This window comes from Typopeltis vanoorti, chromosome 7 (genome assembly GCF_054136105.1).
Source record: "Typopeltis vanoorti isolate ZY-2024b chromosome 7, IOZ_Tvanoo_1.0, whole genome shotgun sequence".
In the NCBI taxonomy this organism is placed as follows: domain Eukaryota; kingdom Metazoa; phylum Arthropoda; class Arachnida; order Uropygi; family Thelyphonidae; genus Typopeltis; species Typopeltis vanoorti.
In genome coordinates, this window is record NC_143555.1 from 77541406 (window position 1) to 77561617 (window position 20212).

Consider the following 20212-nt stretch of genomic DNA (forward strand, 5'->3'; position numbering starts at 1 on the left):
GAAATAGACTGAGTTCATTGTGAACTGAAATACGGCTGAGATATCGGAAAGAAATTTAGCTTGGATTAGATGTGAGGTTTCTTTAAGTGGGACATTTGTGAATAAGGAAGAGACATCAAAACTGACCATTATGTCAGAATGTTGGAGTGTGAGGTTTTCTATGTTGGCTTTGAAGTGGGCTGAGTTTTTTTATGAGTGATGGTTGTTGCCAGTGTTGTGTGCGAGCGCTTTGGCCAAATGTTTAGCTAATTTGTATTTGGAGGAATCAATGCCATCCACTATGGGATGTAATGGCACATTTTTTTTGTGTATATACAGGGGGGGGGGTATGGAATTAGACGGTTTTAATTTGTTAGTGACTTCTACATGCCAAGAAGTGACCTTCTTAAGCAGCCTGTGGAGTTTTTTAATTTGTAAGTTGGTGGGATTGTATTCAATAGGGAGGTAAATAGTCCGATCTAATAATAGAGCATTAAGCTTACCTATGTAATGCTTTTGGTTAAGTACTACTGTGGCGTTACTTTTATCAGCTTTGGTGATTACTACTACTTTGTTTTTCTTCAATTCCTGCAGAGATTTATATTCCTTATTGGATATGTTGGTTTTTGGTGGTCTTGCTTTGGTGAGAACACAAGTTACATCCAGTCTAATATTGTTGGCGATGTGGTTAGGAAGGTGCGGATCCCGCGTTGAATTTGGATCATTATATCCTCGGCAGGTAATTTTCTGGGAGCAATGGCGAAGTTGTGGCTACTTGAGAGAGCATTGAGTGCTTCAGGCCTCAAATTATCTGAAGAAAGGTTGACTACAGTGTCGGTAGGAAGTTTTTGTTCGGAGGTCGAGTTCTTTTTTAAATTCTCAAATTTCTTAATATGTCGACCTCGTATTTTTTAAAATTCTTTATCAGCAGCAGTGCACGAAATGTCGTATAAAATTGACTAAAGCTCGTGGTTTAACGTGCTGGAAATCTCTCCTTCGAGCGTCCGAATAGCTAAGTTTGCATCAGGTAGGAAAAAGCGAGTGGCGGCAATTTGCTCGCGTAGCAGAGCTTGGCTGGCGCGGTTATAAATTCGGAGAGCCTTTTGTGAAAAGAATCGGTGCTTGAATTTAACACAATTTTTGATTACCTGATTATCCCGGCAGCGTTTTAGGAAGGTCAGACGGTTCAGTTGTCTTCATAGCTTCAGCTTCATTTTATCGTAATGGCGGGCCTTGTGTGCGATGGAATCTCCGTGGATGATAGTAATTCTCAGATAAAGGCTTAGACGTTGGTTATACATACTTATTAAATAACTTAAGGAAATTGCAACATACAAAGGATATAAATTAAATTAAACTATAATCTATATTATAATCAGATAAATTACCGGCCGAGGATATAATGATCCAAATTCAACGCGGGATCCGCCACCTTCCTAACCACATCGCCAACAATATTAGACTGGATGTAGTTTGTGTTCTCACCAAAGCAAGACCACTAAAAACCCACATATCCAATAAGGAATATAAAACTCTGCAGGAATTGAAGAAAAACAAACTAGTAGTAATCACCAAAGCAGATAAAGGTAACGCCACAGTAGTACTTAACCAAAAGCATTACATAGGTAAGCTTAATGCTCTATTATTAGATCGGGCTACTTATCTCCCTATTGAATACAATCCCACCAACTCTCAAATTAGAAAACTCCACAGGCTCCTTAAGAATGTCACTTCTTGGCTGTAGAAGTCACTAACAAATTAAAACCGTTTAACTCCAAACCCCCCCCCCCCCCATATATGGACTCCCAAAAATACATAAAGAAAATGTGCCATTACATTCCATAGTGGATGGCATTGATTCCCCCACGTACAAATTAGCTAAACATTTGGCCAAAGCGCTCACACTCTATGCTGGCAACACACCATCACACATAAAAAACTCAGCCCACTTCAAAGCCAGTATAGAAAACCTCACTCCAACAATGGCCCCCACAAGGGTAGGGCTAACAGAGCTCTAGCCTGGGGACCCGTCTTGTTGGGTCGGCCAGTTAAGTTAGACTAACAAAAGACAAAAAGAAACTTTATAAAATAAGAATGAATATGTGCTGAGAGGGGCTATTAGATTTTGCAACCGTTCCCAATCCATTATCCGTCTTTTCAGACTTATGGTTACGCTTCTGAACTTCCCATTTGAAAGAATTTACTCTAGTTTTCGTTCGCCCGTCTCGCTTTCTATGCACAGCGTCGTTTCAATGCCGACGCTGCTCGATGTTACCAGCACACTACCCTACCGGTGCGTATGCTACGGATGCCGAGAAAAATTTATTTTATTCATAAAAGAGAAAGCTTAATTTGATAGTTTTAGTAGGTTAGGTTGATCTCAAGAAACTGAAAATTTTCTACAAAATTCTTTATTTGAGAAGAATTTGTCTTATTTAAATTAAAATTTTGCTAGTTAGTAAAGTAAATGAAAATATAAAGCTTTTTTAGTTGATTTTTTTGAATGAAACGAACTTTTTTTTTCGAGATCATACAAATTTGAGATAAAAATATTTAAATAAATTGCTCTCAAGCGAGCAAAGACGTTCTAGTTAATATAAATAAAATCCCAATGTCTGATTCAAAATACAAACATAAGTCCGGACCTCAGAAGAGGAAACTTAAATCCGAGAGAGAGAATTGAAAGCATCACGAGGTCGTCAATTCATAACCAAACTTTGAAAATCTGAAAATGAAAAGGACACAGTTCCCAGTACTGTTCATAGTGAAGGTGGTGATAATGTTTGTGACATTGAAATCCAAACAGAATATCAGTGTCAAATTGAAACTCATAAAGCAGTCGAAAGTCAAGCGACTGTTACATGTGAACCTCTTGCAATGGAAGAAAAGGCCACAAGTGAAAAACCTGCAGGAGTGACTATGGAAGAATATGATACAGTTGATGTTTCAGTTGCAGGCCCGGTTGAAAAATCTGCTATAGAATATGATGACCCTAGTATTTTGCTAAGAGTAATCTCAAACAACATGCGGCAAGAGACAGTACGAACTATCAGCTTTAAAGAATTCCAAAAGATTTATAATAACGAATTGTCAAGAGATCTTAATGGTATGAAATTTCATGATTTTTTGCACTATGCGAAAACGAAAGATGAAAGAACAAGAGAACATTTTCCAAGAGAATGGTTAACATTGTATGTATCGAAAGAAAATCTTTATTGTCTACCATGTCGTATTTTTTGCGACTCTAATAACAAAAACTTAAGCAGTTTAGACCAAGGATTTTCGCCTAGAAATAAGCATTGGAAAAAGTTGTATGGTATGTTGTCTCTTCAAGAAAATAGTGCCGAACACAGAAAACAATATCTGGCTTGGAAATCCCTTTTGCAGTCATTGAAAGGACATGGAATCGATAAAGACTTACAACTACAAATTCAATATGAAACAAATAAGTGGAGAGCACATCTGCAATGGATTGTAGATGTAACGTTATTTTTATCATCCAGAGGTTTAGCGTTTCAAGGAGAGAACATGAAGATTGGAGATGTTCATAATGGGAATTTCTTAGGTATATTAGATATAGCGAAGAACGATTTAATCCCCCTTGCAATTTTGTGCATCGAAAATGATTTGGCTAAGCTTTTGTGTTATCATTTAAACTAATTGATCCTAAACCCTGTAGAGCAATGTGTTGTCCTTAACCTGAGCGACAGATAGGGGGGGCTGCCAAAAATCCTGGCCTGGGGGTCCGCTTCAGGATGTGGGGGCCCTGACTCCAACATTCTGACATAATGGTCAGTTTTGATGTCTCCTCCTTATTCACAAATGTCCCACTCAAAGAAACCTTAGGGCTAATTCAAGCTAAATTTCCTCCCGATATCTCAGCCGTATTTCAGTTCACAATGAACTCAGGCTATTTCGTTTGGCAAGGAAAATTCTACAAACATATAGAGGGAACAGCCATGGGTTCACCACTCTCCCCACCTTTGCCAACTTCTTATGGAGACTTTGAAGAGAAATCCTTAAACTCTGCCCCACAAAAAACCAACCACATGGATTCGCTACGTTGATGTGTCTGCTATTTGGCCACATGGCTGATACTCTTCTCCTTCTTAACACACTTAAACAACCAACTCCCCAGAATCAAGTTCACTCTGGAAAAAGAGAAAAACAACAGCCTCCCTTTCTTACATACACTAGTCGCCCACCAACTTGATGGAACTTTCGTTTTCTCAGTTTATAGAAAACCCACCCATACAGGCAGATACATTCACCAACAATCCCCTCACAGCAATATGGAGTTATTAAGACACTAAACAACAGCGCTAAACTTATCTGTTCAAACCACAGAACTAAACCACATCCTCAACACTTTCTCAGCCAATGGCTACCCCTGCCAAAAATCCAAAAAATATTGAAACCAGTAAACTACAACCCCTACCCCCCCACTTTACAACAAGAATTACTCTACATCCATCACCATTCCCTACATCCGAGGCACCTCGGAAAAAATTACCAAAATCCTAAAAAATATGACTTGACCTCTTGTTATAGACCATATATATAAAATTGGCATCCCTTATCTGCTCCACTAAAGACCAACCACTCCCATAGACCTGCCTGGTGTATGCAAGGTACCTTGCAGCTGCAAGCTGTCCTACTTTGGCCAAACAGGCAGGACAGCGAATATCAGAACACAAGGACTACACCAGTACAGCCATTCTGGGCTTGCAGACCATGCTCTGGATTCATGCCACAGAATACAGTGGAAGAAAGCCACGGTAATACATCATAGTAAATACAAATTTGAAAGGCTATTCATGGAATCAGTCTCAGCCCTAAGAAACATTGCAAACCCTCAACAAATTTGGTTGCATGAGACTGCTCCAAATTTGGGAGACTTACATCAGAACACCTTCAGCCCAACAGCCAAGAATACCTACATAGCCCACTAGGGGCACCATCAGGACTTTTAGGAGAAACAATAGCTTCCTGCTTTGTCCTCATTTACTGTGTGTAGTGCCTGCGTGCACGTGTCTTTATTTTAAATTCCTGTGAAGATGGCAACGTGATGTTGCCGAAATATTGGAAATATGGATTAAAGTTTAATTTAATTTATATCCTCTGTACATTGTAATTTCCTTAAGTTATTTAATAAGCATGTATAACCAACGTCTAAGCCTTTCTACAAGAATAATTGTTTGCACAAAATTTTCTCCTTTCGGAATTTAACTAATTTTTGAACATACTAATAACGAATATGATAAATCATGTCACTTATTTTATTTAGTAATTTCTCCAATATTACTATAGCCCATTTAAACTTAATAACTCTACTTACTTTTATTCTCTGCACAGTGGACAAGTGATGCTAGCATCGAATTGTAGAGGTATATTTGTTTAGTGTGTACTATCTAGACCAGGGGTTCTGAACCTTTTCCAGTGGCATACCACTATATTTAATTCAAGATATTAGATGTACCAGTAAGGTAGTGGTACGCGTACTATAGGTTGAGAATCCCTGGTCTAGACAAAAGTCATTTGAGCTCAATCAAATGGTGATGAATTCTTGTAGCTACTAGATTTAAGCGAATTTAGTGTCACAATTTTACAGGTTATAGCTGGATGAAAAACAGTAACACCAATATAACAAACATTACAGTAACACATAGCAAGTTTTAATTGGAAACTTGCACACAAAATGTTTATGTGCACGTGCTAGCAAAAATTCTGGACATTTCCAGAATCCATGCTTTCAATCCTTTTACTCTCTGTATACATATATATGTATGTATTAGTGGCATCATGTGCCTATTTCAGTTGGGTGTGGTGTCATGGCTAATGCAACCCACGTTACAAAATTCACGTCAGACCGTATCATTGCATTTTTATCGGTGCGAAAGTGTATAGCACATCAGTGCTCATCTTAATTGGTCCAATGCAATTAATTGTAGGATTACTTTGAATACTTTATCAATTAATTGCCTCTGTGGCTCAGTCAGTATAGACAAAGTCCTTTGGTCAGAAAGACCTGGGTTCGATTCCTGTCCGTGATGTGACAAACCTTTATTTGGTTGACCAATGGTGAGTTAGCCATTCTCATGTGGAGGTGATGGGTTTTCCTGTAGACAATAATACCTCTTCCCCAACATCAAGCTTTGCAACAATTCAGTTGGGAATGCATGCATAAGGTTACATCATGTAAAAAGGTCAATCCCAAATAGATGGGATAAAGGCACAAGAGAAAGAAGACTATCAATTGTAACCAAATCTGTGTAGAGTGGGGGACATGTTTGTTTTAAGATACTGTATATTAGAAACAATAACGAAGGAGAATGGTATATTTGAATTACTCAAAGGTGTAAAATTTGGAGGAGGACGAGGAGGCTTACCTCCGACTACAACACTGTTTCCCATTGTAAACATAGGCAAAAAAAGTTATAAATTTATTGAATTATATATCAGGTCAAATTCTCTGAGACAATAGCCCCTATAGGCTGTGTGTGCTATTGTCTTAAATTAAAAACGTGTCTATATATTACACACACACACACACACACACACACACACACACACACACAAACTTGCCTATTACGTCAGTTCACAGACTCAAAACAGATGAAACTCAGAAAACAAAAACAGCAAGTCACGACAAATGACATTCGATTGGATTGGTTGACACAATAACTAATCACAGCCTCTAGGTGCTACTGTCTCAGAGAATTTGACCTGCTGCACCATCTGAACATCTTTTCCAAGGTGTATATATTTTGAAAGCACACCCAGGCTATTAACACAAATGTGATGCAATGTTCACGCGTCGAAAAGTTTCCTCTTCATGAAGCATTAATATATTGTTTACTTTTAGGAATCACGCAGAGTCTGTATGGGAGTCTTAACAGGAATAAATGCAAAAAATATAGCTGTGATATTGCTATTCAATGGGTGAGCATTGCACACTGTGGATATTTGCTCCTGACAAATGTGTGTGTGTGTGTAAAACATTACTGAATGATAAGGCCTCCTGACAAAATTAGTCTACAACTTTTACAGATATTGGATTCTGAATGAAGAGAAATTAAAATTATTAATACTCCCTTCAGAATCCAACATAATCCACCATATCAAAGGCTACATTTGAAGATATTTAATGTAAATCTCTTAGTAAAAACTATTATTCATATAATTACCTTTGATTTTTTTAAATTTAATTATTTAATCTAGGATATGTATTAATAATGGAAAGGACTCTGTATAAAAATAACGTTCAGATTATTTTAATTATTCCTATATCGATAGTAGAAGAACGTGTTCATCATAATTATATATTGAGTTGAAAAATATCCTTTTATTTAGTTTCTGTACATAAAGGTATAATGTTATGTAATGCTTATGCACTGCTCTAATTGTTGTCATGGAGATGGAGTTAAAAATAGAAGGTGCAAGAGTGTAGCACGTGAGTTATGGATGTGAGATGGAATTGATATGAGCTAGACGGTGAGAACAAGTTTTGGCAGGAAAACGGAGTGAAAGGATATAAACGGAAAGCGAGAGAAAACAAGGGCAGTGGGTCGACAGAGTTAGCACTAGAACTAGGGACTGGGCTGGGTACAATTGGAACATTCAACACAGTAATGGCACTGAGAACAGTACAATTGAGATGAGCAAATAATTTATTGGCAGCACGGAGTTAAATAAGAGGCTGTAGTACAAAGAATTAAGTGCTGTAATCAGATTACGAAGGATCGAAATGTAAATTGGCAACTCAGAATATTGATATGGAATTTTGAAGTTAATGTTGTAATTCCAGAGCTTTCAATGAAGATAAATGAAAGCTGATTCTATTGTAAAGTAGTATATGAGGAATAAGTGAATTTTCTTGTGCAAGTGTGTCTGCATTTGTGATGTGCTGAAGTTAAAGATTGAGTTAATTTAAAGAAGATTACTTTTGAAATGTGTAGCTCCAGTGTGTTAATTATCCAAAGTTTTAAGTGTACCTCAGTGAATAATATGTGCAAAGATTTATTCCAGTAAGAACAGTAGTACTTTATAGCATTTTAGAGTGAAGTTATAAGAGTTATCTCTTTCTGTTAAATCCTAATATTAACTGTGGTGTTTATGCTGAAGTTAGCTGAAGCTAGAAGATTAATAGTCTTCCCACCCCTTAAGATAATAGCTATCTCTAGATTGAACTATGTGATTTCTAACCAAGGGATAGATAAAGAATACTATTGTTAAAATATTTGCTGTGAATTTCAGTGGTAAAGAACTTTACAGCTATCTTTGCCTATTAAGGAGAAATTAGATTTTGAAGCTCAGTGTTTAATACAAAGTGCTGAGTGAATGTTATGAGTAGTAGAACAGAGTTAAATTTGCATTATCATGTATCCAAAGTATGCTTATTTATATATTATATAACCTTGCATTAAATGTTTTGTTTTATTGATTTCAATTTGTTGTCAGCCTGATTCTTTTCCATTGCACCGTTCATAAAATTATCGGACCTAGCGGGAACCAACCTTAAATGTTAATGTAAAATTCGGCCTATATATAAACATTAGACTGCTAAAGTTAATTAATATTTGATTACACTATTTTGCATAGACTAATCTGAATATAGGGTGACGCAGTATAATAGAAATTTCCCTATATTTGGATTAGTAATCAACATACAATTAATTAACCTTAATAAGAACAACATCAAAGCAAGATGGCGGATTAAAAGACAGAAAGGACGATCCAACACAGACAACTTAAGAAAATCATTTGACACCCCCCCCCCCCCCTCCATAATAGCTCGCTGCTTCCTGTGATTAAATGAAGTTCACCTCTTGGCACCATTTTCCTCTTATAGAAGACTAACAAAAATTATCTCCCTACAGGCTAAACATGAGAGGAAGCAAGCAGTCAGCTGTTACTGGTGTGTGTATATAGAAGAATCCTAAAATAGATTGGATACCAAACAGTATCCAACTTCCGGCCCCGATGGTATTCTCTCAATGGTGTTAGAATTAATACCTATCTGGCATCACTTTCTGTGAACTTCATCTCATATTCACTTTTCATTTTCACCCATCTTAAAAAAAAGGGGGGAGGAGGAGAGGAAATAAGTCAGAACAAACTCATCCATCTCCAAATGGATAACATCATCAGCCTATTACTCAAATAGGTGGACATCTGAATTCTGCAACTCTCCTAATTAACATTAGCAACTTTTTGAAAGAAAGAAAGAAAAAAGTATGGAAAGCTTTGGAGAAACTCATGTGGCTGCTCATGACATTTGACTGGGTTTGACATAGAAACTAACCTACCAGCTACCATCTCATGGTTAGCTTTCCATACTTTGCAACTGGATTACCAGTTTCAAAGTTTTTGCTTTTATGGTTGTTATTATTATTATTTGGACACCTCCAGGGAGTCTAAAGACTCATTGAGTGAGGGCACCTGCTCTACACCAACGCCATCTACTGCTGATCGCCACCACAGAGACAATCACAGACATCCATGCCCATGGCGGGATTAGAACTCACAGCCTTTTGGCTGGAGAGCTGATACCCTAACCACTCGGCCAACCAGGCTACAATATATACCATGTATCATACTGAATGGCTTTATTTCCCCACCAGCATTAAAGGTACTGATAGCATTGTACTGTCACTCATGCTCATCCCCCTATACATTAGTGACATATCGATAACTTGAAATCCTATTTATGGTACTGTTGATTACATACTCCATTCTTCATTTGAAGAATGGAGTATGTAAGCATTCAAATGAATGCTTCAAGATATATCATGAAATTTTGCAAAATAAGGTCTAACATAGGAAGATCCCTTCAACTTTCCCTGTTCCTTTGATAACATCTAAATCTTCATAGATCAGATTTATCCTTTTGGATTAGCATACATCAATGACATTTCCTGGCAAATAAGCACAACAATAGCCTCTTCAGTCTGCAAAAAACTGTCCTTGTCTTCTCAAGAGACTTCTTATCTTCTATAAATCCGATCTCTACACTTTAGAACTGTGGTCTAATATCTGGGATGGTATGCCGAAAACCACCCAAGAAAATGCCTGATGCTGTTCAATGGAGGGCAATTTGCTAAACAGATAGTCCCTCATCTCCAACTCTTATTCTATTTCTGCCTTTTCTATGGGTATTGTAATGGCTGCTATTCCACAGACTTGGCCATCATTCCTGCAAGCATATGAATACACACATGCAGCCCTGCAACATCTAGACACAGTTCAAATCTCAAGTTATTGAACACTCTTCATTGACCACAGATCTTTGAAACAGTCTTGCTCAGTTCATCCCAAGGACTTACTGGTAGCTGTTCACAATGGAAATTGATAAATTTTACTATCGGTTCCTTATGCACCTAATTACAGCATCATTAGACTTGATAATGATGTTTTAACTACTTAAATGGCAACACATGGATGATATATAACAATCATTCATGCTTCCTATCCATGTTATTTAAATAGCATTCAAGTGTTATTTTAATTTCAATACACTTGGCATCCACATAATTGATGTAAATAAATCAAGGCCAGTACATTAAATTATCAAACTTGTGGATTTGTTAAGACACGGAGCTATTCTGGTTATAGAATTGCTACTTTTTTTTTTTTTATTTTTTTTTTTTACAGCATTCTTTCAGACATATGCACATACATTTGCTCTCATTAAGATGTCTTTCATGGCCCCTTTCATGATAAGATTGGCATTTGAGTAAAAAAGGGTATACGTTTTATAGGACAAAGACAAAAACCTCATATTATGCTTCACCACTTCTTAAAGCCCATTTCTTCATTTGCAAGTTACTCACTCTTTGTGCAGACAATTATGCAATCTCATACTTGACACACTGAAACTGGAATTCCTTCATGACTATGGAAAGAAAGGTCTGCAAATAATTTTGCAGTCAGTATTAGACAAGAAGACAAGGCAAGGCCATGTCAGGAGGCAATTTGTAATATCACTTTTCTTGTTGTGTTCAGCAAGAAAAAGTGATCTCCCTAAATCACTTTGTGCAGGATATGTTAAAAAAAAATATATATCACATATTAAAGCAATCAAGGTTTAGCTTTCAGATTAATGAAACTTTAAATATACAAATATTACAGGAGAAATTAAAAAAAAAAAAAATTTGAAAATACCAACTAAACCTCAGAAGCCGAATAACAAAATCTGAAGAAAGCAAGAAAAAGTTCCTAGCACATAAATTATCATCAAGCACCCTAGAGTAAGAGATGAATGTACAAGTTAATTTTAAAGGCTAAATAAATTTTGTAAAAATACTTCAGGAATAATATACTGGAGTCTATTTAGGGAAGGAAGCTTAAAATGATGAAAAAAATCAGAGATGATACATCTATTGAATACCTATATTCTTATATCAACTCTAAATGGTAGTGGATGGGGATTTAAAATTTCTTCGTGGTGAGAAACAGTGGTAAAAAAGCCATTTAAAATGGAATACAGAAGTTTCCATAGTTTAGTTGATATTACTCAGTACCCCTTCATTTGGAAAGATGTAAGTTTGAAAATCCATCTTCAGTTTAGATACTGAACATCTACACTGAAGATGGGTCACAACACACAATCATGAATACATATTTCAACCAGAAACAATCAAATATGAAGGTAATAAAAATTTCATAGTAACTAAACTGAATAAAGTAAGAGCCCAGTTAACTACATGATGGAATCTCAGATGAACTGTATCTATATATATATATATAAAAATATTGGGTGCTTAAGGGTCAAAGCTGTATAACTGAGAGGAGACCTCCACATAGCCTTTAAATGAATGCGGAGAACCGACCAGGGCTTCTGACCTAATGTCCAATCCTCACCTTCTCGGGGTGCGCCCTGTTGGGTATCTACTTGGATACTGAACGAACGAGGATGGGCTGGCAATTTGGGATTTAGCCAACCAAATTGCATTCTTATTGGCTTAAACCAATATACAAAATGATGGTACAACATGACAAAATTTCATGCCGGCTGGGTCATCGCCCGGTTAAACAAGGCCCCCGTTGTTTTCGCCAGGGAACCAGGGCGAACAGCGAAAAGTCAGCTACTGGAACAAATCTGAAAACAAACCCCAACTCAACATCACCAGAGTTAAAGATCGGTACTATCACCGTAAGAAGCCTGAATGGCAAAGAAATGGAGCTAGCTGAAGAATTAGATAAGTACCAGATCAACATAATAGGGGTGACTGAAACAAAAAAGACCAAAACTGGTGAGATCTTTCTGAGCAATAAATACAAAATGTTATATTCAGGCAATGACAATAAAGGAAAAGAAGGAGTAGCCATAGTATTCAACACAAAATACGAGGCTAATCTTCTTGAATGGCAGTCAGTCTCAAATAGAGTAATGTCGGCAAATATGAGAATGGGGAACTGGACAATGAGACTTATTTGTGCCTATTTGCCATATTTGTGCCACAGAAGGTTCTACTAAGGTAGAAGTGGAGGAATTTTTTGAGGCTTTAGAAAAAGCAACTGACACAATGAAAAAGGAAAAGTTGGTTCTTGTTGGGGATCTAAATAGCAGAGTAGGAAATGATTGTCAGACATACAAAAATATTTTGGGAAAATTTGGAGAAAAGAGCAAAGCTAATAATAATGGCAAATATCTGTTGGATTTCTGCTCAGGACATGGACTGGTTATTACTAACACCATGTTCCAACATAAAAATGTGCACAAATTCACATGGAGAAAAGAGGCTAGGAATAAGAAAAGTCTCATTGACTATGTTATTGTTGATAGTGATGTTTTCTTCCTGGTGCAGGACACCAGAGTGTATAGAGGATTTGAAATTGGAAGTGATCACTATTTAGTCTTGAGCAAGATAAAATTGAATTTCATATTGAAAAGAAAAACATGTTAGAAAGTTTTAAAGCGAATAAAAGTTGAGCAGCTCTCAGATGTGAACTGTAGACTAAAATACAGAAATATTATTGAAAAGAAAATGAAGAGTTTGAGAACAGGAATCAAACCTTCGAGATTCAGTGGCAAACTCTGAAGAAAACAGTGATTGATTCTGCCAGAGAGGCATGTGGTGAGGTTGTCTGTAAGGATAAAAAAATCAGAACTCCATGGTGGACACAATAAGTTAAAGAGGCAGTGAAGGAAAAGAAGAAAGCATATCAAAAGTTCCTGTCAAATAAGTCAGCTTGTGCTCTTAGAGAATATAGAGACAAATGCAAGAATGCTAAACACTGTGTAAAACTAGCTAAACAAAAGTCATGGGAGGACTTTGGCAAGAACATAGAAAATAAATATCAAGAAGGTGGCAAAATATTCTAGAGGTTGTTGAAGAAGCTTAGGAATGGAGGAAAGAATGCTGTAAAAGGAGTTAGAGATGATAAAGGTGACATGAAAACGGGAGAAAAAGATATCCTTGAAGTATAGAGTAATTACTTTGAAAAACTGCTAAATGAAACAAGCAGTGATGACAGCACAGTGGTAAAAAACACTGACCAGGCATGCCTTCAGGAATACATATCCATACTTGAAGTAGAAAAAGCCATCAAAGGCTTGAAATGTGGAAAGGCAGCAGGAGTAGATGAAATTCGACCAGAAATGCTGAAGTATGGTGGTATAAGAGTCTTACAGTGGCTGCACTGCATAGTTCAGAAAGCCTGGACAGAGGGACAAATTCCCAATGATTGGAGTAGAGCTCTCATAGTACCCATATATAAAAAGGGAAATAAAACTGCATGTGAGAATTACAGAGGTATTTCTCTACTGAGTGTTCCTGGCAAGATCTATGCAAGTATACTTGAGAAACGTTTGAGAAGAATTGTGGAAGAAAAGCTTGGTGAAGAACAAGCTGGATTCAGGCCAAATAGAGGCTGTCAGGATCAGATCTTCACTTTACGACAAATAGTCGAGAAAGCATGGGAATATAACAAAAATCTGTATTTAAGTTTTGTCGATTTGGAAAAGGCATATGACAAGGTGCCAAGAGAGAAGTTATTCAATATGCTACAGTTATATGGTGTCAATGGGGCATAATATCAAGCAATACTTAGTCTTTATTTGAGTTGTAAGTCAACAGTTAGAATTGAAGGAAGTACAGGAAGATGGTTTAATGTTAAATCTGGTGTGAGACAAGGATGTACATTATCCCCTCTGTTATTCATTATCTATATGGATCACATTGTGAAGGAAAGTGGTATTAAACATGATATCAAAATTGGAGAGGTTAATGTCAGCTCAGTCACAACATGCTGTAAATTATCAAGAGATAATTGAAAAGTGGCTTCTTTTTTTCTCTTCTAAAAGCTCTTGATAACAGGTTAAAAGTATAATCTATCAAAGGAATTAGGAATCATCCACTAACTGCTTTGGTCTGCCTTCAGAGTGATGTTAAAAACATCTTTACTACCAGAAATTTTCATTCTGAAAAAGCATTACGTTATGTAAACATTGCATTCAAGAGTGTGCCATAGGCACAAGCAATGGGAATTTATGGTAATGACATTATTAAAATCTGCTAGAAGAAAAAAATCAACTTCATAAATTTCTAAAGATGAAACAGGATGCATTTTGTAATTGGTACAGTTTTTAAAAGATAATTATCAGATATAATGCCAGATAATAGTTTTTTTTTTCCCCTTTATTATTATAATCTCTAGACTAGATCAAATTTGGTACATTTATGCATAGGTTCACTTTTTTCAGTTTGGTTCCTTTTTCTAGTCATTACCGTACTCAACCATAGCATGCACATACTAAAAATTATGAAAGTGAATAAATACAAATAAGCAGCATATCTGTGTTCAGTAGTAAGGAAGGTACATGGAAGTACTGCATAGGCTTTCTGCCTTGCAGATGGAGTGCAAATAATGTATGTGTAGTACGTAAATTTTTATAATTAACTTTTTCAATGCTCTATCAGGATAATTTGCATAAGCCCGAGTCAGGGACTGCTTATATAATAATTCTTCAGACCTCAATGGAGTTAAAGACTTCTCATCGGAGGTCACTGTCACACACACACACACACACAATGCATTCCAATCTCCATGCGAAAAATCTGTTTCTCACTCTCTTACTCACACCCTCCTTGTACAGCTTCCAAGGATGACCTCTTATTCTCTCCCACCATTCTATAAAAAAATATCTTCAATATTAAGCTAATAAAAACATCCTTACCATCTAAGATGTCTCTATAATTCCCCATCCCCACTAGACTCATTTTCATTTCAATGCAATTTCATTTTCTCAATCCAGAAACCACCACAGTTTATCACATCTGGACCCTTTTCAATATCTCTTCATTCTTCCAAAAAACAGATGACCAAATGTGTGCACAGGTAGTACATATGTGGGATAAAAAACACCTTATACAATGAAACCATAATCTCCCTACAAGTCAGTGTTCTCCACTGCCAGAATATTTTATGCTGTCCTCACAATTTTAGCAATATGTCTTCTGAATTTAAATTCCTACCCACCACCATTCACCCCACATCTCTTATTTCCTTCACTTCATTCAATATATTCCCACCAACTGTATATTCTCCAACTCATCTTTTTTTCTGAATTAAAACTAACACTTTGCAGAACTGAACTAAAACCCCATTCTCTCTATTTAAGTACACTTGTAAAGCCACAACATTAATCTCCACTACTCACAGCTCTTTCCAACTTTTTATCACCTGAAAACAACCGAGTATTTCCATTCAAACCTTCCTCAATATCATTAACATATAAGTTAAACAGCAGTGGTCCTAAAACAGACCCTTCAGGCACACTACTAGTGACTTTCTCTTCTGGTATACTGCTCCCCCATACGTAACTTGCTAATGCCTATCAGAGAGTTAATCTCTAATCCAATGCAACAATCTATTAATTATCCAATCCCGTTGGTTCCAATCTTACAATACTTATCATGATCTTGTGGTAAATCAAAAGCCTTTGCAAAATATACCACACAGTATATGCATCTCTCTCTCTCTTATCCAAAGTACTTGTCAGCTTAATGTAAAAAGTAAGATTGCTAAAAGAAGACCTTTCATCAGCAAACCCATCCTGTCCATCAAAGAAAATGCCACTGGTGTCAATCAATTCTGGATCTCAGACCTCACTAACATCTGACACAGATCGGCCTATAATTTGAAGCCTTAGTCTTACCACTTTATGAAGCACAATCTAGCCACCCTTCCACTCCTTTGGAACTTGGTCAAATATAAGACTCGTGAAACAAGTATGTCAATTCCCTGGTACATTCCCTCAAAACATGCATTCATCAAGTTCCACAGCTTTATTATTAATTTCACATATACCTCCTGCTCATTCGCAACCAGTATCTCTCTCTCCTCTTTCTTTTCCACTGCAGTCAAACTCTGCATGATTCACAAGGATGAAATGTCTTTATGAACTGCTCACCACGATGATTACCTTACCACTTTCTAAAATCAATATTTTCCACCTCATTTAAAATGATATCCTCTGATGAGATGATCAAATTCAAGACCCTCAATCTTTCCATGCCCTCCATTACACAGTGCCTAAGGTAGCTGTCCCTTAAAAACTTAATTTTCTTTACTTCCATAATGCTATGTCATCACAATCTATATCACTATAATTAAAGTCACCCATAATGATCATTCCTTTTCTATTTGCTTGCCTAATTTGCTTATTATTATTATTATTATTGCTCTGGGAAACTCCAAGGAGTCGACAGACTCATCGAGGGAGGCCCTAACATCATGTCAAGAACAACTATTCAACATTCACACAGTATCTATCATACTTTGCCTTGAACTCATTCACAGTCGTAGCACCCACAACAGACTCTGGAAGCTTATTCCACTCATTTACCACTCTCCAAGTAAAGAACCTAGCTCTAACACCCTTGTCAACCACGCTCTTGCCCAGCTTCCATGCATGGCCCCTAGTCCTCCCACCACCAGTCATATTATCAAAAATATCTTCTGGATCAATCTTATAAAAACCCTTCAGTAATTTGAATGTCTCAATCATATCACTCCTCCTTCGCCTATCGTCCAATTTCTGCAACCCACAAATCTTCAACCTATTCTCATAAGGTTCATTCCACAGACCTGCTATCATCTTGGTCACTCGTCTCTGGACCCTCTCCACTTCCTCCCCATCACAAAGAAACCCTGGTGCCCATAGCTGGGCACAGAAGTCCAGATGGGGTCTTATCAAGGCTTGATACAGAGGAACAACAACTTGTTCATCTCTGCATGTTAAAGTATTTTTCAGAAGCCAAGTGATTTGGTGAGCTGTTTTAGTCACTTTTGCAATGTGCCCCCTAAACTTCAACTCCCTATCCACCAACACTCCCAAATCCCTGGCCTCATCAATCTCCTGGAGTATGATTCCACCAATGCGATATACTGTTGCTATTCTTTTCACCCCAAAGTGCATAACCTTACACTTTGCCACATTAAATTGACATCCATTTTTCCTAGCCCAGTCCTCCAAACTATCCAAATCATCCTGTAAAATTTTGACATCTTGTGCACTCACAATTGCTCTACCCAACTTTGCATCATCAGCAAACAAGTGAACACTTCCTCTCAGATCCTTTCCAATATCATTGATGAACAAATTGAAAAGCAGTGGTCCAAGAACAGAGCCCTGCGGCACTCCACTAGTCACAAGACGTCTTTTAGACTCCACTCCTGAATAAACCACTCTTTGATATCTCTCCTTCAACCACCCTCTTATCCATCTCACCAACCCTATATCTATACCCATCTGTTCCAGTTTACTGATTAGGGTTCCATGTGGTATCCTATCAAAGGCCTTGGCAAGGTCCAGTAGTATCACTGTAAACCCATTACCCCTATCCAGTTCAGCCGTCACTGTGTTATAAAACGTGAGCAAGTTACTGAGGCATGATCTACCTTTCACAAAACCATGTTGTCCCCCATACAATATCCCATTTTCATCTATCCAATCCTGTATTCTTTTCTTGACTAATTTCTCTAAGACTTTGACAATGATTCCTGATATGCTAATCGGTCGGTAATTTACAACAGCAGTCTTGGAACCACCTTTATGCAGTGGAACTATTTTCCCCTCTTTCCACCCGCTCGGGACTAACCCAGACCCGAGACTCAAATTAAACAATATGGTCAAGGGTACTGACAATTCTTTAGCTGCTTCTCGTACAACACGAGCTGGTATACCATCCAATCCCACAGATGTATTGACATTGAGGTTATGCAATAGACTACTCACCTCCACTTCATTAACCACAATTCCCGTATAATCTACTGGTTTATTCGTTTCTGCAATGTCACCACCTGGATGATATACTTTTGCAAAGTGCTCACTCAGTAACTCAACTATCTCAACTGATTCAGTTACCTCCCTACCATCGGCATTCTTTAAAATCAATCTGCCATGTACATTTTTCCTTTTACTTGCTACATATCTAAAAAACTGTTTAGGATTTTCTTTAGCCTGCATGGCCAATGTTCTTTCGTAATCCTTTTTTGCTTTTCTTACCACACTCGTCACCCTTCTGGCCTGCGCTTTATACCGTTCATGTGCCTGCCAGTCACCCTTCTCCTTAAATTCCCTCCATAGTTGTTTCTTTTTTTGCAACTCAAGCTTAATGGTGTTATTCATCCATTTAACCCCTACTTGATTTATTATTCGGACTCTAGGTATACAGTCAGCCATTGCTTCTTGCAAGCACTTCTTAACTACCTCCCATGCACTATCAACTTCTAGTCCTTGCAGTTGTACATGCCATGGCACTGAACCAATCAAACTCCTAAGCTTGTCATACTTTCCAGCCCGATAATTCCACATGTACCCTGTCTTAATTGAAAATTCTACACCTTTAGCCACCTCCCAAGTTAAGACCCTATGATCACTCTCACCGATTGGTGGCAATGTGGTCATATTTGTTACAGCCAAATCCTCAGATGTAATTACTAGGTCAAGCACTCTCTGACCCCTAGTATTTTCCATTACATGCTGTCGCAGATAGTTATCCCTTAATAACCGCATAAAATCCAGTTCCTTCCTCCCGTGTGTCCTCTCCTCACTCCAATCAATGCGACCATAGTTGAAATCTCCCATAATAATCACCCTCCTTCCACCCATTTCTTCTATTTGCTTGTGCATACTGTCACCACCATCTTTTCCATCACCTGGTCTATAGCAGCACCCAATTGTATATTTAGTTCTGCTAGCCACAATCTCACACCAAATGGCCTCAAATGTGCTCTTTTCTCTATCCTGCAATTCAACTTCTATTCTCCTTGGCTGGAGCTCATCAACTATCATCAACAATACTCCTCCCCCTTTTTTATTCTCTCTGTCATTCCTGAACACACTATACCCATCACATTCAATCCCACTAGTTATATCATCTACAGTCAGCCATGTTTCACTAATACCTATAACCTGTGGTCTGGAAGTGCCAACCATGGCCAAAAACTCTTCCTTCTTGTTCCTAATACTCCTAGTATTAGTGTACATGAATTTAAGACCCCCATTAGCCCCAACCCTACCTTGATGCCTTATATTAACTATCCCACTCAGATTTGTTGTCCTTATTTGCTCTGGCATATTATATTCGTTCTTACATTCAACTGCCTCCATAAGGACTGTATCTCTACTCACCCCCCCTAACAAATCTAGTTTCCCTGAATTTGCACATCCACTACATTCAGCAACACTTTCTCAAGTCTTCTTACACCGTAACCATTCAAATGCAAGCCATCCATCTTATATAGATCCTTTCGCCCATCAAACTCACTCCACACATCCACAAATTCCACACCACTCGTCATACATAACCCACGCATAAAGTCATTCGCAATTATAGCCCTCCTTTTAAACATTTCACTGTCATACCGTGGCAAAAGACTAATCATTCTAACTCTCACTCTTTTCTTTTGCTACCTCAAACAATTCATTCAGGTCTTCTATCATTTCCATTTTATCTCCTTTCAAATCATTCGTACCTGCCACAACAATCATTTCTTTCATCCTTTCCTTTTGCTCTCTAATAGACGCAGTTACGTCCTTTATGGTTGCACCAGGTTGGTACGATTTTGTCAAATCCTCTACTAACACACCTCGTACTAACAAGTCTCCATACAGCACTCTATCCTTCATTTTGTTCATGTTCACATTCATACGTCTATTTTTCCTGTCATACCTTTTATTATTGGTTGGTTCATTCAGTCTACTTTTGTTCATGCACTCTAG

The 20212-nt window shown here is 37.5% G+C and overlaps 1 protein-coding gene across 1 annotated transcript; it reads left to right on the forward strand.

Annotated features, from left to right (window-relative positions):
- Positions 1–2856: 2856 nt before the first annotated feature.
- LOC150104796 (uncharacterized) lies at positions 2857–10718 on the forward strand. Its single transcript, XM_090395642.1, has 2 exons — positions 2857–3544; positions 10633–10718. The coding sequence occupies exons 1-2, from the start codon at positions 2857–2859 to the stop codon at positions 10716–10718; spliced, it is 774 nt and encodes a 257-aa protein (XP_090251768.1).
- Positions 10719–20212: the final 9494 nt, after the last annotated feature.

Excerpts from the sequence above, each read along its gene's own strand:
- LOC150104796 (XM_090395642.1), top strand. The coding sequence starts at position 2,857 with ATGGAAGAAAAGGCCACAAGTGAAAAACCTGCAGGAGTGACTATGGAA. Across the intron at positions 3,545-10,632 it reads TCATAATGGGAATTTCTTAG|CATTCTTTCAGACATATGCA; the intron begins GTATATTAGATA and ends TTTTTTTTACAG.